The 17500-nt window shown below is 34.9% G+C and overlaps 2 protein-coding genes across 2 annotated transcripts in view; one reads left to right on the forward strand and one right to left on the reverse strand.

The window, feature by feature from the left end:
• Positions 1-1122, forward strand: part of LOC125027055 (programmed cell death protein 4-like) — an 18450-nt gene extending 17328 nt beyond the window's left edge. The window contains exon 8 of the mRNA XM_047615725.1: positions 1-1122. This exon is cut by the window's left edge and continues 632 nt beyond it. The gene's annotated coding sequence lies outside the window, so the exon portion shown is untranslated.
• Positions 1123-6111: 4989 nt separating this feature from the next.
• The window catches only part of LOC125027142 (ER degradation-enhancing alpha-mannosidase-like protein 2), a 12046-nt gene continuing 657 nt past the window's right edge, over positions 6112-17500 (reverse strand). Inside the window, exons 2-11 of the mRNA XM_047616003.1 lie at positions 15435-15545; positions 15132-15317; positions 13373-13476; positions 12429-12568; positions 11551-11662; positions 10769-10987; positions 10334-10425; positions 9963-10127; positions 8879-9068; positions 6112-7672 (exon numbers count right to left, since the gene is read on the reverse strand). Coding sequence (XP_047471959.1) covers positions 6735-7672; positions 8879-9068; positions 9963-10127; positions 10334-10425; positions 10769-10987; positions 11551-11662; positions 12429-12568; positions 13373-13476; positions 15132-15317; positions 15435-15545 — 2257 coding nt within the window. The 3' untranslated portion in view covers positions 6112-6734. The remainder of the gene's footprint in view (positions 7673-8878; positions 9069-9962; positions 10128-10333; positions 10426-10768; positions 10988-11550; positions 11663-12428; positions 12569-13372; positions 13477-15131; positions 15318-15434; positions 15546-17500) is intronic.

The following is a 17500-nucleotide window of genomic DNA, read 5'->3' on the forward strand; positions in this document are numbered from 1 at the left end:
TTCATGGGCAAATGACCCATCTAAATTCTAAACATTCAGACATCACCCTTTCACATCAAAGAAACGTGGGAAATGGAAGGGGACGTGGGATGTTTTAGAATAGAAAGAATAGTACACTATCCTTGAAGTGCATGTCATCAGGGGAATGGAGATCAGCTTGCTCCCATCAGTCTCTCACCAACGTGGTCATGATTCACTATTGGCAGGAACTGTAATACAATAAGAGCATTGTTGAAGAAAGTGTTAAAAAAAGGTTTTGCTGTGAATGCGTCTTCGAAGTTGTACCACGATGTCCAGCACCACGTTGGTACATCCTGAGCTTTATTGTTCCCTACCAAGCTGTACCTGTGTATCAATCATGCATATACTTGTTGCATATAGTGAATGATTCGTTGCTCACTTGTGAATACTATTTTTTCTATTGTAAAGAGTATAGGGAGAAAACTTGTAATGTTTTGTGGTTATTGAATGAATTTCTTTTTAATGTATGATTTAAAAAGGATAAACTTGCCGAGTTGAGCAAGAGTTGGAAAGTACAAGATTAATTTAGTTTTCAAGAACTGTAAGGGGAAAAAATACAATACAAAATACAAAATAACAAAAAAAAGAAAAAAAATCTCTGGCCATCCCACGAGAGGGGCCTGGGACCAGAGAAGAGGATTGGTGATGTGTCAAAGTAGATGCATAATGTGAATACATGTGTATTTATATTTGTTATTACATATGAATTTTTTTATGTAAATGTTTTTTTTTTTATAGTAACAGTAAGTTGGAATATGAAATACTTTTGAAGTATTATTACAATTGTTTGCAGTAGTATCATCATTATTATTACTGTAATATTATTGTGATTTATTACTACTACTACTTTACAATTACCATCTATAAATGTTATCTTTGCCATAGGCTGATCATTGATGTGAATTGTATCATAGTTTTTTCTATCTTGAGAACTGATAGTTTTGTTATTTCATATATATATACACATTATTTTATATCCGTATGCATCTGTTTGGGACAAGGTAATACAATTATCTTGGGAATCAGTGAGTTTATAATTGCACAAGAAAAAGTACAAAAAAAATTGTAAAAATAAAAACCCAAATAAAAATTGCAAAATAATTGGTTCTTCATTTTCCACATATATGAATAAACATTGCATAAGCATATATATATCCACACAACCACATATACTGGTTCCTGTTCACCTTTGGAGAAGATAATCTACCTTATTTTGCATTAGAAGCCAAGAATTTCAGAAATAAGTAATGAAACTTTCCAAACTAGGACTTGGACTTCTTAAAGAAAAAACGAACTGATGATAAACCCCATCCATGCAATCAAGTCCTGCTCGACAGGCATTTACTTTATTGGTAGGAGTGCCTGTGATAAAGAAAAATCACCAGAAAAGGCTGTCTGCCCAATAATTTGATCATTTGCTGCCTGGTAGACAACCCTACCAAATACAAGTACACCCATGTGTACAAAAATAACAGCCTCTGCTGGGTAAACAGGCAAAATCCAAGGCACATTGTTAATGTGGATCAGGCTTAAGCAAATGCTTTTAGCTTCAAGAGTCAAATACAAACCACTAAGTTTCTGCCTGTTGATTTAGCAGTTAGTGCAACAGGTTTGCTATTTTGGGAATGTTAGAGTATTATCTAAAGCTGTTTGATTTTCATTAGATCCATGGACTGATTAAACAAGAAAAATAAGCATTCATTAGTTCACATGTGTGAATATTTATTCTGTTCAAAATATCTTCCAGCACATTTGTTCTTTTCCTTCCATTGTTCATTAGTGGATAAAAGAAGACTATAATGTGCTCCCCCTGCAATCCCTTGCTCATTGTAGTCATGGGAGGCTTAGGAGACGGGGACTGAGGCCCAATGTGGCGGATCACACCTGCCTTAGTTCTCAGCTCTCGCCTCAACTAATTTTGCATGGTCTTTTCTTCTCCTCCTTTCCTTTTCCTTTAATTTATTCCCTTGTTCTGTCCACTTCTCATAATCGCCACTGTACTTAATTCCTTCCTCTTCCAACAACCTAATACTTTACCCCATCAGCTCCCCCTCTCTACCCTTTTCACTACCATACTACCCTCTAGTACTGTTCAACTCATTCCTAACCCTTTCATACTTCACCATAGCCCCATGTGATGTGGCAGAAAATTTTCAATAAATAAATAAATATATTTTGCTCCAAGCAATAATGTTAGTTAAAAATACTTTAAATGTTAGGTTACTCTGCTTCAGTCCATACAACTTTTTCTTGCTTTGGTAGTCTTATATTATTTTCTAAAGAATTAAATCATATTGCAGTCACATTTCAAGAGTTACTAGGATATGTTGCTGGATGACTTCAAATTGTATCAAAACAAAGTCATGAGAACCATTAATTGGTTAATTGGTTAATGATTAAAAGCAAAATAAATTTGCTAAACATCTAAGGTCAAGGAACACTATAGTAAATGGTAGTGACGGGTGGTTGAGTTAGTAATTAGTTGTCAAAGCTGGGCAAAGGAATTGACGAGTAAATGGGTTAAGGTCAGGTAAGGTAATGTATAGAGGTTAGATCAAGTGAAGGATGTATATGCATTTGAGGAATGAAAACAGGTTGTCAAAGCAGAAAGTGTGAGAAGCTGTGGGAGGGATCACGAAAAATCGGTCCCATTTGGCTGGGCTAAATAGAGTATTTAAGAATTTTGTAGAGATGGGGGTAGTAGAAGGACGGGGGCGTGTGGAAGAGGGAGTAGTGTTGAGGGAGGTAGTGTTATGGGGAGGTGGACAATAAGGTTGTAAGGGAGGATGGGGTAGTTAATGAAGAAGGTTGTGGGGGTATAGTTGTTGAAGTTGAGCATGTTGGGAGAGTAGAAATGTCTCCTGGGGTGTTGATAAGGGTGGATACTGTACTAGTAGGCATTGAGGAGGGGCTATTAGTTGTAGTGTTCAGAGCCGTGGTCAAAGGAGAGCCTGGGGTCAGGGAATCAGGTGCCTCTAATAGTGGTATGGTTAATGGTAAAAAGCAAAATAAATGTGCTATCTAATAATGGTATAAAATCTTCATTGTTGGCCATGGTAAACCTGGAGTATGTTGGTGAGAGAAACGGTCCACCCCTCAGGGTCCCTTGAGGGGTAAGGGCTAGACAACTAAAGCAGGGGCATACCGTGCCCATGGCTCCCTCAGGCCGTTCAGGACTGGCACAAAGTCAGCCTTTCATCCTTTCAGCACGGCTCTCACACCTTAGGAAGTGGATAGTAGAAGGGGTTGGTGAAGGGACAGAAACAAAAAAGTAGGAGGGGAAAAAAAAGACCATGCAAACTTTGTTGAGTCGAGGGCTGAGTCCCAAGGTTGGGGAGTTCCCCAGCATTGGGTCCCAGTCTCCACCTCCTAAGCCCCCCCACGACAACAACGGGCAAGATGAGAACCATTAGTGATTGTGTACCTAGGTTTGTATAATTTTAACACTGAATAGGTTATTTGGTCATATTAACCCAATTGCCCTATATGGCAAGAATACATGCCATGCCAAATGTAATACAAGTTTATTCAATGCAATTACACATAGATGGCTCTACAAGTGCTTAGTCAACAAGGAGTCAGTTATTAGTCCTACGTATATCACCTGTTTACCCTTTTCCTTGACTTTTGGAAAGAGTCTTTTACATTATTTCATTGTCTTAAATGTTATTCAGATTTTAATAACAATTTAATAATCATAACAACAATAACAAAATAACAGTATTGATGTCAACTGTATTTAAAAGAAAAACACATTTTGCTGCCAATTCAAGGGGAAATCAGGATCAGTCACTAGGGCTATTGATAGACTCCTTGCCGGCTGAGCACGTGTTGAGCCATCTGTATGTAACTACATTCACAAGGGATTCACCAACCCCTTGTGGGTTGTTGTCGTCGGGAAGCTTAAGAGACGAGACTAAAGCCCAAGGTAGGGCATCACCCCTGCCTTGGACCTCAGCCTTTGCTCCAATTAATGTTGCATGGCCTTTCCTTTTCCTTCTCTTCTTCATCCCCTTCTGTCCAATTATCCTAATCATTTACTTACTTTTACCCTTTTTGCCACAATACTTTACCATAGTGCTATATGACCTTTGATGTCTAGCACATTTATTTGTTTTATCCATTAACCATTGGTCATGTTGACAGTGCAGCAGACTGCAAAAGTTGCAGATACTCTAGCTATCCAGTCTGTACTGCAGTAATTTAATATGGAACTACAGTATATTCCCAGGAAAGTTCCCCTTGAGGGACTGCAATACATCAAATTATGTAGTATGGTTCATTGAGAAAAGATTGTAGTAGCTTAGCAAGACAGATCTAAAGATCTCATAGGACCAATTTCTAATAATATGCAAGTCATCTTTGAAACCAGTCACTACCACATCATCTAACTTTTTTAATCCATGGAATGCAAGCTACAGGTGCAAACCAGAGCTTCTGATATTACTGAATTAGTTATTGTTATTAACTTTACTTTCCACATTCTACCCTTAACCCAATGCTGACAGGTATGGCATGTACGTATATGCCAAGACTATTGTGAGTTTACTTTATTAATTGGTTTTACACATAGATGGCTACACTTGTACTAAGTCACCAAGTCACTTGTACCAAGTCTCACCCATTTACCCTTTTCCTTGATTTACAAAAATATTTTACATTATCTTATTTTGCTGTTACCAGTGTTTATAACATTATAGTAATCATAATGTCTATAATAAAAATAACACCATTGATATTCATAGCTGCCAATTCAAGGAAAGGTGAAATCAGGTAAGGTCACAAGGTCTACTAATTTCCTTCTTTGTGGCTAAGCACTAGCAGAGCCATCTATGTGCAGAGACATTTCACAAAAATATAAGAAATGAACACAGCATTTTCCCCTTTTTTTTTATTAATTTTCCCCAGTGACATTGGGTTAATATCAATGATTAGGAAACGAAAGCAAAAATAATTTTATATGTGATTATTGCTCAGCACAGGACCAGAGTAATCATTCCGCATTCCTGCCACCTACAATCTAATTGCTATCCATTGCTTTACTGAGCCTTAAATTAAAAATTATTTTTCTGATGTTGTCAGGTTAATATCAATGATTAGGAAACGAAAGCAAAAATAATTTTATATGTGATTATTGCTCAGCACAGGACCAGAGTAATCATTCCGCATTCCTGCCACCTACAATCTAATCGCCATCCATTGCTTTACTGAGCCTTAAATTAAAAATTATTTTTCTGATGTTGTCAGGCTTTTACAGTTCCTTCTAACAGGTTGTCTTGAAATCTCTTCAATATCCTCCCTCCACGAATTTTCTGAAGGAATGTATCCATGCGGAGAGAGAGCCGCTGTTTCCTCCAGTAGATAAAAAGCCAATCAGCTTCTGAACAGTCAACCACTTTAAACAATTTTTTTTCTTCTCTGTAACCAGTTTTAATAATTGTAGAATATGCATATAAAAACACTGATGAGAAGGGAAAAATAAAAAAGGCAGGTATATTTAATAAATAAATAAAAATTTTACTCTGTTAACATACTTAGTGCTTAGTTCAATATTTCTCCAGGTACCAAACCCTGGAAAATAGTAACAGCAGCAAAGCAAAATCGTACAGCAAAGGCAAAAATGTATCTTGGGAAAAGAGGAATATTGGGATGCCGGCAGCAAATGCACAAAATAAAAAAGATACAAATACAAAAATAAATTTTATGGTGCTTCTTCTCATAAACACCTTTTGAGAGAGAGAGAGAGAGAGAGAGAGAGAGAGAGAGAGAGAGAGAGAGAGAGAGAGAGAGAGAGAGAGAGAGAGAGAGAGAGAGAGAGAGAGAGAGAGAGAGAGAGAGAGAGAGAGAGTGAGAGAGAGAGAGAGAGAGAGTGAGAGAGAGAGAGAGAGAGAGAGAGAGAGAGAGAGAGAGAGAGAGAGAGAGAGAGAGAGAGAGAGAGAGAGAGAGAGAGAGAGAGAGAGAGAGAGAGAGAGAGAGAGAGAGAGAGAGAGAGAGAGAGAGAGAGAGAGAGAGAGAGAGAGAGAGAGAAATTGGAGAGAGCAAGAGCGAAAGATGGAGAGAGTAAGAGTGAAAGATGGAGAGAGTAACAGTAAAAGATGGAGAGAGAAAGAGAAGAAATTGGAGAGAGCAAGAGCGAAAGATGGAGAGAGAGAGCAAAGATGAGAGAGAGAGCAAAGATGAGAGAGAGAGCAAAAGATGAGAGATAGAGTACAAAGTTTGAGCAAGACACATATCAGTGGATTCCTTCACATAATCACTGCTTTCATGATATCTAAAAAAGTTTAGTCTATTAATTCATAAATACACTGAAAGTTAAACTTTACAGATTCATAAAAAAAGTCAATGGTTAATTATCCAATGAAAAATAAATTTGTAGTTCCATATTCTCCCTTATCCACCTTTAATTTGATTAACTTTTACATTCACATAATTACAGTATATGTATCCCTCTTGAATCTATAAAAAAAAAAAAAAAAAAAAAAAAAAAGTAACACTACTTGCTTTCTTAGAGCAATGTTATCTGTCAAAACATTGAAGAAATTAAATTCATTCTCTCACATTTACTTGTAGGAGTTTTCAAGTACATGTTGAAATCATAAGAGGTCTATGGAATAAGCTGTACAATCATATACTGAATAACAAAACATTTATAATAGTATTCATAGTTTTAACTATAAGTAAATAAATAGATATCCACATATATGAAAATATAATTATGGATTAAACATCTGCCCCTTTATATTAATCATGTTTATGAAAGGAGGATGCTCACAGGATAAGAGGGAATAACTACTGGATAGTGTAAAGTTTCTATATTCATTAAGATCAGTGATTAAACGCTCTTTGAGATCCTCTAGAATGAATATTTTCTTTATGGAGAGTTCTATATTTGGTTCGCTTGGTTCTGGGACAATACGAGGTGTGCCTGAATTGGTAGTGTATTTTGAACTTGATACACTTGGGGTTATTTCTGCAGCTTCCATACCTGATGTATTGCCTCCAAGACCTCTTTCAACAGTTTCACTCAAAGATGAAAATCTAGGCCCACCTTCTTTCTTTATTGTTTTGGGTTTTTCTGTATCTTCTATTATTCCTTCCTCTTGTGGTAATTCCTCTTCTTTGACCTCTTTATCGTGACTCAAATCACTTTCCTTCACCTTGACATTATGGCTACCATTTTTCTCACTCTCTACATTAACATGCACAATATCATCAGCCATTTCCTCATTTTCTTCTTTATTGAATGCCTTTTTCATTGCATCAACAACAGATTTTTTGTCAACTGGAATCTTCTCAATGTCAACTTCCACTTCAACAGCTGAGCCAGAGTCTTCAGCATCAGTCTCAGGCGACTCACTGTCATCCTGAATATCCTTACTGGGGGTGGATTCCTTCACCATAAGAACAGTCTCTAATTCACCTTCTGACTCTGGTTGTGATTCTTCTTTCTTTGAGTCTTCACTCCTCTCCTTTTCACTGCACTCCTCTTCATTTTTCACATTCCTCAGGGGTTTCATCTTATGCCCAACATGTTTTTTCCAAGGTGCAGCAGGGTCCAAAATCAATGCAACTTGGTCTGCTACAGAGAGGGACCAATCATCATCTTTTGTGAAACAGCAAGCAAGAGCACCCGGGTCAACTGGATGAGCCTCTGTGCAAAGAGAAGGCAAACTGTGTGAAAACATTATCAAGAAAAAGTAACAAGTACATTCAAAAGTAGTTCCCAAAACATTATAGGACTACAAAGTGAGTATATAGAATTTATAATAGTGTTAGCCCATTGCATCTGAGTGACATGGATATCACATCAAGAAAAAATATGGACGAGTGACAGGAATGTCACCACAAAAATATTTGGCTAAGGACAGGGTAACAGGCATGAGTTGCAATGAGATACAGCTGCTGAGTAATAGGTAATTGGGACATCTCACTGTGAGTGCACAAAGCTCTTGGAGGGAGATTAGATTCAGTCAGCCTTTAAGATGGGTTTCTTGCAGTAAACAAGGATGGGAATGTACCATCTGTAGTCCAGAGCTACCAGCTTTAGTGAGGATGCTATTTCCATGCACAGTAACCTATTCTGGCCTGTCTTGACCAGCAGAACATGGTATTATGGAAAAATGAATATTACAAAAATATGAAAAAATAACACAAATAACAATATGACAAATATAGACCATGGAAAATGGAAAAAACAGCATATGTGGAATAAGAGCTAACAGCACAGCAAAGATGTGGCAAGAAGTCTTGATACTGCACATGAGTGTAAATGTGGGCCTACAAAACACACCCAGGAGAGTCACCACTCAAGTTAGCCTAATGACTGAATTTTGGTTCATGTGCCAGCCGCAAATTACATGTTAAACATCTTCCCTTAAAATATCAAGAAAAAACTTTTGGAGTATCTGATATGTTTTCATATATAATCAAACGGCACATCATATGTGTTATAATCATTTCAGTGTACCATCTACATTATCTTTAATACATCAGTGAAAATTGCCTTCCTTAAAGTCAAATAAAAAAATGTTTAGAAAGTAATAAAATGCTCTCTAACAATGAGTCCATGAAGTTATTTAAAATCACTTTATATATTAAGGTGTTCCTATCTTTGCAACAAGAAATTTAAACACACTGCTTAACTATATTCAACTTGAGTTTACATAAGAAACTTATTGATCTGAAACTCTGAATAGAATCTTTTTATTTTGTGACCTGAAGACATAATTCTGCCTGAGCTAACAAAATGTTATGGATCCCATATCTTACAACATAACTACTTGAACATACATTTTCTAATGATAAAAATAATTATATCATATACATTTACACTTAGTCTACTTTATCTTAATCTTACCTGTGTTGAAGATATAACCTCCACCTTCAACAATACATTCTCTTTCCCCAACTCTGTGCACTTGACCTTTCTCTCCTGTGTTGTGAATCCAGTTTTCAGTGTCAAATAACAGATACAAGTACTTTGTTGTTTCAGCAAGGAAGAAGCTTTCCATGCGATTCTCCAAAGTGTGGTCGTTTACATTTTTTACCTGCAATGAGGATGGAAAATCCTGATTTATATGTATCTACATAAGCATATTAATACTTGAATCTATTTTTCAAACTTATTAACAACTAAAAAGAGAGCTGTGTTGAAGCCACATAAATAATCCTGATCACAAAATGGAGTTACATCATGAACAGAGTTTGAAAATAATTCAGTTCAGAATTTGATCTTGTTTATGAGGATGAACGATTCCTATCAAAATATTCCATAACAGTTTGTTTCTACTTTCAATCTCAAATTACCTTACACTGGCCATTTTTTTTTAAACCTATTCAAAAATTTCCTCTCACAGTGTACAGTCAGTTTGACAGATGTAATTAACCTTTTTGATATATTAACATTTGAATGACATGGGGAAGAACTGAGATATAAGGAAATAATTTATTTTCCATTATTTAATTTGAATAAAAAAAAAAAAACACTGGGCTGGACCCAGTGAAATTCAACACTGCTTAGACCTTTATGTGATTTTAAAATGCAGTCTTATTTTATGTAAATGCCTTCTCATTACCACTATCTTTTTAGTATAATTGAATAAGTATAATCTATGTCTAGAATATATCATGACCAGCACTGAACTGAGAAGCAAAGTCATATATTAAAGTAGGGACTGACAGGACCACTATGGGTTTGGTGCTGCATACTTTGGTATACTTCCTACAATATATGGGTTAAGATCCTTAACTTTGTGCTATATCTAAATTACTTCTGTCATTTAAATGCACCTCTGAGAACCCTAGTTAAAAAGGCAATATATATCAACTTCTGGGACTATCACTGAATGTTATAACTGATAACTCCGAACCCACTCTATCAAAATTCAGCAGTCAACAACAATGGTAAACCTGTTGTTTGTACAATTACCATATATTCTTACCGTAGCATAACCACATTCAGTACGGGCAGTATGCTGAATGCTTGCCACAAGATCAGCACCCATCTGAAGAACTGTTTCATCCTTTGTAGCTCTATACAAATACATCAATGACTCCACTAACTCTGGTCGCAGTGGATAACCTTCACGGTTGACTGATGCTTCAGCCTGGAACATTATAGTTACAAGGCAACACTTATAAAGTGTTATACAGTGGTTTATACCAAAGGTATATAACCTTTATGTCTTATATTACTTGGCAAATACTTATTTCATTAAAATATCAACCTCTCCATTCCTCTGTACCATAATTTCTTTTTAAACTAGACCATTCTATCTCCATTTCTAATAACTTTTCTATATCAAGCTCTTACCCTTGGAATGTTGTAGAATTCTGGAGTAAACCCAAATTGCTTCCAGACTTGATGGTAGTTAAACACTATCTTGAGGGCCGAATTTACATCACCTGCAAAATGTTGATTTTTTATCTCTATGTTATTTTTAGAAAAATATAAATAATAATAAACAAATAAACATAAATAACTACCACTGGTAGTATTGTATTAAATAAACTACATATATAAGGAAAATTCAAGGAACATGGATGGAAAAAGATAAAATTGGAGATGAAGCGGAAAGATTAAGAAGGTTAAAGATTGTGTTTGTAAGGAAAAAAACAGGAAGTGAGAAAACAAGAAACTCGAAGTGGCAAAGTTATGGATGGAAGAAGGAGGAAACAGAGAAAGAAGAAGAGAGAAGAGGAAAAAATCCACCAACTTGTACACAACTAAAACCAAAGCTTTCCTTACCCACTAGAGTCAGGACTCCCGGCCAATAAGCTTCAAGAGACTGAAAAACTGCCATTGTCACATGCCCTTTTGTCATTGTGGCCCACAAATACCAGTCGTCGTGGCGTAGGTGCTTATCTGCTGCAATTCTTGCTTGGTTGAATATCGCCATTAGTTCTGGCCTTTGAAGAAGAGTTGCTCCTTTCACTAGATATTCGAAGTACGAATCTATGCCAGCTCCTAGAAGGTAGTTAACATAGCACTTGCTTAATTTCTTGTGTAATAAGTATGAAAATGTTTGATAAACATACTAAAGGTATTTTCAGCATGTCATTTACATTATCTATACCTTCATTTTTTATAAATTTATCAATCACTAAAGAACCATTAAAAATATGTAACTCGTGTTGAATAATGATAATAGAAATGCATATCTGAAAGTTTGACCTAATAAATTGGTCTATGTACAGTCTTAATTTTGCTTAGATTTGCTATATATTACTCTTCACAGATGATTATAGCAACATATAGCATTCATGATTTCCAACTGTTTTACCAAAGTAACAGATGGAAATCTATATTATAATTCCACAACTAGTTTCATTTCCATTTTCTCTATTATAACACAAGTTATCTTACTTACTTAGGCATCTTTCATAATATTGTAAGGCAATGTTTTCAGTAAATAAAAGAAAATTTGAAAAATAAGGAGAGAAAAAAGAAAATATATGTACATAAACGGCTACCTCACTTTTGAAAATAACAAATGTTCTCTACGTGAAAAACAAGCACTAAAACCATACCTATTCCAGAATCCTGTGCTGTCCATCTTCCTGTTGAGACATCTACATGGTTACCTAAAAGGTCAATTGCAGACCTATGATCCCAGACTGCATGCATTGCACGCAAAGCCACCTAAAAGTATTTTAATGTTTTCAGTCTATAAATAATTTTAAATGTATCTCAGTTAAATTACTAGCATAAATGTTAACCACCAAGGTGTCAATGAAGACATGGCAGTTTTAGTGTTAGAAACTAGTATGATTTTAAAATCCAACAATATAAATGTGTCACTTTGTTAGTAGATGCTTAGCTTCAGAGTACTCCAGAATCTGTTGATATCATTCTTAAACATCACAATAAATCTAGTTTATATACAAGCAAGTTCATGTATTGTAATAAAATTCTTCAACATAATAGCACTCTCTTTCAACATATGCATTTGTCTCAATCCCTTTGTGCATAACAGAGTTTGAAGTATCAGAACAAATATCCCTTTAAAAACAATAGTTTTTATCTTGCTATTTAATGTACACTATTGAATTTTGTTATTTATGAGATATTGCATCAGTTGTGAGACATTTTAGAGTGAAACTGCCAAACTAAAACAAATGTAAAAACATCTACTGTATACAGATATTTTCATTCTGAAACTGATCTTAAATTTATGTCATATCTAATCTAATCTATTAATAAGAACTATAGCCAATAACAAATCTTCTCATCTTGTTTGGAAGACAGTGCTTAGTTGCCAGAAAAGTACATAAGGAATGAACTATGAAGATTAATATTTGCTCCTCTTTCCCCACAAAAAGGAAAATTATATACATAATACAAGTATACAATTCTATAAAAAACAAAAATAAAATATAAACTTGTAAACATGTAATACAAACATTACCTCTTCATACACAGGATCACCAGTAAGTCTGGACAAGGTACCAAATTCTACAATGTACGTCCCAACCCCAGCGGTACATGTTACAGTGGTTTCTCCCTCTGGGACTCCATCTTTCAAGTTAACTGTTCCATAAGGCATTCCTGCAGATCAGATGAACAGTGAAATATCCAAAGCCAAAACCAATTAAAAGTTACTGAACAAATTCAAACTGCACTAAATATGATGCACAGAATCTAGGCAAGACAACATAAGAATTGTTCTTTGTATTACCCCTATGTAAAAGGTTGAAGGATGTCATATGGACTATGATTTAACAGACTACAAGAGGCACTCTAACATGATCCCAACTCTAGTATAGAAGTATAAATTATTTTTCTATCAAAAATGAACAAGAAATCATGAGACATTTCTGACAACACCATTGCTATATTCCAAGCAATTTTGACAGCACCTTCATCACAGTCATATGACTAGACTGTAGATAAAATAATCAGAAATAAAATTCTAAGTCATCCATCATGAGCCAGAGCTTCTCCTATTTAGATAATACTTAGAACCTTGTGTGCCTGACATTTCTTTCTTTGACAGTTACCAAAAGTCTAAACAAATTGTTACCTATACTTTCTTTGATAATTAAAATGCCTAATCTGAATAAATCATATATGGAATGTCATTCAAAATCAGAGTAATTTTCTAACATGCATCTATGGGATAAAATAAATCATACAGCTTATATAAAGCACAGGCAGCACCTTGAATAATTCAAGTTGTTTATGAAATTTAATTATAAAGGGACACATATTTGAATATCTAACTGTCCCTTTATAAAATCATATCTATAGTTTGACTCACTTTAATAAGTTTAACACATTAAAATGAAACAGAAAAAAATTTGCATCACATATATCAAATAATAGCTTTGTCTATAGTATAGTACATCTTACCTGTTGGGGTGTCAAAAGCTGGTAAAAGTCTGTCTGTCATATCTTTGGCCATTCTTAAAAGTGGTCCTTTACATGGCCATCCTGGTTCTACATCAACACCCATCCTGCAAGATAATGAAATTATCAAAACTGTACTTGGAGGCACAAATATATCTGTACATTCAGGTACATAAACACACAAAAACTTATAAAAACATTAAGTGAATAGCAAGCAAAAAAAATTACAAGTTTAACCCCTTCTGTTAACAATAATCAATATGATAATACTGAAATTAATAATGCTAATGACCAGTAAAAATAACATACAGAAAAGGTATAACAAAAAATCTGTTTCAAAAGTATTTACAGTGGAATTGTACATGTAACTAATATATTGTTCTCAAATCTTTATCATAATGCTATACACAAACAAGAATAATATAAAGCATGTATATTAGTCAGATCTGAGGATTCACCAGACTTTCATGAGCTATTATTCATTACCCACCATGACTCACATTGCCACAACTTTTTAAAAATTAAGCAGCCTGAGACAGTGCTCATGTTTTTCATCATAATATATGCAGCTTCCATTACCTTCATTATTATATGTTTCTTTTTCTAAAAACTCCTTCATGAATAACTTTTTCTCATTTCCAATTGGGTAAATTTCCAAATTCTACCTGTAATAACATGATTAAAAGTTATGTATTGATGGGTATCTCAATATTCACAGATTTTGGTGTCTATGTCTTGTTTAACCATTGTAAACTCTGTTGCACCTATTGCACTTTAGAGCTACAGTATACTGTGCAGCACTGTTGTGATTACTTATTTTGCATTAGGAAAATCATCAGCTCTTGACAAATTAACCTGAAGCCACCGGGATGGCATGTACTTACATGCCATGCCCAATGTGAGTTTAATTTATTAATTGTTTTTACACATAGATGGCTCCACAAGTTCTAAGTCACCAATGAGCCAATTATGAGTACTACCTGTTTCAGCTGTTTACCCTTTTCCTTGATTTTCAATATATTCTGGCATCTAATACTGCTGTTACTAATGTCAATGGCACTATAATAATTATAATGTTTATAATAAATATAACAGCATCGATATTGAGAGCATTAGCAAAAAAAAATATTTCTCCCGCAAACTCAAGGAAAGGTGAAATCAGGTGAGGCCACATGGTCTAGTGACTCCTTTGTGGGAAAGTACTTGCAGAGCCATCTATGTACAGAGACATTTTACAAACCAATACTAATGTGAACATATTTCCCCGGAGACTATGAGATAACATTGTATAGTTTGTTTCTTGGTTATGTCATTTTGATGAATTTAATCAAAACACATCAACAACATTGTGGTTATTGATTTTCATTTTTATCTTTCCTACATTCATCATAATAAACTTTGTTCAGCCAATTATATATAGAGATCTGTGTGTGTGTGTGTGTGTGTGTGTGTGTGTGTGTGTGTGTGTGTGTGTGTGTGTGTGTGTGTGTGTGTGTGTGTGTGTGTGTGTGTGTGTGTGTGTAATGTGTATATATATATATATATATATATATATATATATATATATATATATAAATAATCTGCATACATGAATAAAAGCCTGGAGTATTTGTTTAAATAAATACCATTATTAAAATTTATTCAACAAATTCAGAATTGAAATGCAGTCTGGTAGCATGATAAAAATATTTCAATAAACAAGCTGGAATAATAATAAGAAAATAAATAATGCACAACTTCTACTAATGCAAATGCTACTCACTTTCTTGACATGAGATGAGCACTGAGCAGACCACCCACAATCCTAATGTTTGTTTCAAAGACAGAAACATTAATGTCAACATTAAAGTTGGCCTTCTGTGTGATGAGATGGGCCACCCTCTGGAATTCTGTCTTGTTCCCCATCACTGCTAGAGTGTCTAGGGCATCGATGAGGGTGAGGGAGTAGCTGGAAGAAAGATTAAACAATTGATGAAACTTAAATGGCAGATTATTTACTAATCTCTCAAAAACCTTTCCATTACAAGAATTTTAATTTACATTCAATTGATTTTAAGTCAATTACCTGCCCCAGGTGTCATGCCCATCACAGGATAGTGGTCGCAGCTCATCATATGGATAGGCATACTTCATGTACCCATCATAAGCATGATAAAACATGCCACGCACCTCTTCCCTGGAAAAAAGATAAGCTTTCATGTTATACTGTCCATGAGAAAATCTAGAACTACATCACACACACACACACACACACACACACACACAAAAAAAAAAAATTATATATATATATAAAATGAAAAAATAAAAAAATAAAAAATAGAAAAAAATTCCTGCATATCTTAGTTACAATTACCACAATGAGTTAACAGCAGTTTCAAAAGACAGATATGTAGACTTTGCATGTATTTATCTGCCCAACTAAATTTCCAAAATAAGGAAAGTGATTTCTTAGACTTAGCATTTCTAGAATACTAAAATACAGTTCCATTCATACCTTTAGATCTGGATTTTTCCCATTCCATAGCTTCATAAAAAAAAAAAAAAACATTTTACAGAATAATACATAAAACTGAGCACACCTGTCATTTATAATATAGCTATGACCCTGGATATAGAACATGTATTGACCAAACAATGCTGGATATCAAGTACAAATGCATTTTTTGGAAAATAACCTTTAGTAAAAAATCCTGCAATAATTTTCTTCTACTACAGCTGAACATAACTTACATACATTTATGCTTTATATTATGTGTACCTCTTTAGTCAAATTTCAGTTATTTTAAGTTATATTACACTTTGCAGTAACCAACATTAGTACTACCAGTTTCTTTTTTCAGTACCTCATTCCTACCAAGGAACAGAGCACAAATCACTGCCTTACAATTTCAGACATGCATATAGGCTTAGCACCATGAAAATAGTACAAAGGCCAACAATTCTTCATACCTATTTTAACAAGACAGAGCTTGTACACTTCACTAATGATGAGAACCAGTCCATAATCTATTTTGCCAGAATATACATGGGAAAGCCTTTAATAGTGGCATTCTATTTTACAGCTCTCATGAAAACCTATACTGAGAGTAATATCATAAAAGAGTCTTAATCTGCATAATATCTGCAAAAGTCATCATAGTTAATAGTTTTTTTGTTTTTTCCTGTAGTTTTCCAAATATATTTCATGTACTCCCTTGCTATTGTAGACAGTACCACTGCTATAGCTAGTTACTAACATAACCACTGACCCACTCACTGATCACCACAACCTCTGTACTCTCTAGCAAAAGCCAACAAAGCTTCACCATGACAGTAACACAGTTGTATGTGATAGCAACACATATGATTTCAGTTTAACGTCACGAAAACTCCCTCTTTGATCAAGGGCTAGGACGGGCCTGTCCCGTCAAAGGACAGGTAGGAATTGGCAAGGTGGAGACCTAAACTCAGACTGTGGCCGAGATTCAAACCCTGTTTGCTTGCTGACCCTCCAGCCCACAACCACGCACATTACCACTGTACCACAGTGGCCCCTAAAGTGATAGCAACACATACCTTTCTGAATAATTATCCAATTTATAAAGTTAATTCATGTAAGTAATTACAAGATCTTCCTTCTTGTGCCAAGTTCATCATGATCATATGTATGGTTTTTACTAGCAGACCACCCTGGAGACAATGTCAAAAAAAGAAATAACCGTGGAGGAGATCACGGCGTGCCACGTGGATTTGGATACAAGGTAATTCTTTACAATATGGACACATATCTTTGTTATAAAATTTATTTTACAATTTAATTTGCAATTATTATTCCTTTTATTTCAATTATTCGCATTGCAATATACATGAATCTCATTATTCTCCATCACAAATGACATAAATGAAAATATTGCTCATTTGTTTACAAAGTGACCTCAGTCTCTATTGCTCTAGCCACTCCTAGGAAATCCACCACTGTATGAACCAAAAACATTCCTAATCCAGAGGCTTCTCCCCCAGAGCCCCATCCAATCACAGCATTTCCCTATCAGGGATTCTGCCCCCAGACCTAACACCCAATTACCATTGAATTATTCTCCACACAGCATTAGTTGCATCCTATTTTCTTAATTTCTGATGTTATTCTTTGGC

This window comes from Penaeus chinensis, chromosome 7, assembly GCF_019202785.1.
Source record: "Penaeus chinensis breed Huanghai No. 1 chromosome 7, ASM1920278v2, whole genome shotgun sequence".
Taxonomy (NCBI): domain Eukaryota; kingdom Metazoa; phylum Arthropoda; class Malacostraca; order Decapoda; family Penaeidae; genus Penaeus; species Penaeus chinensis.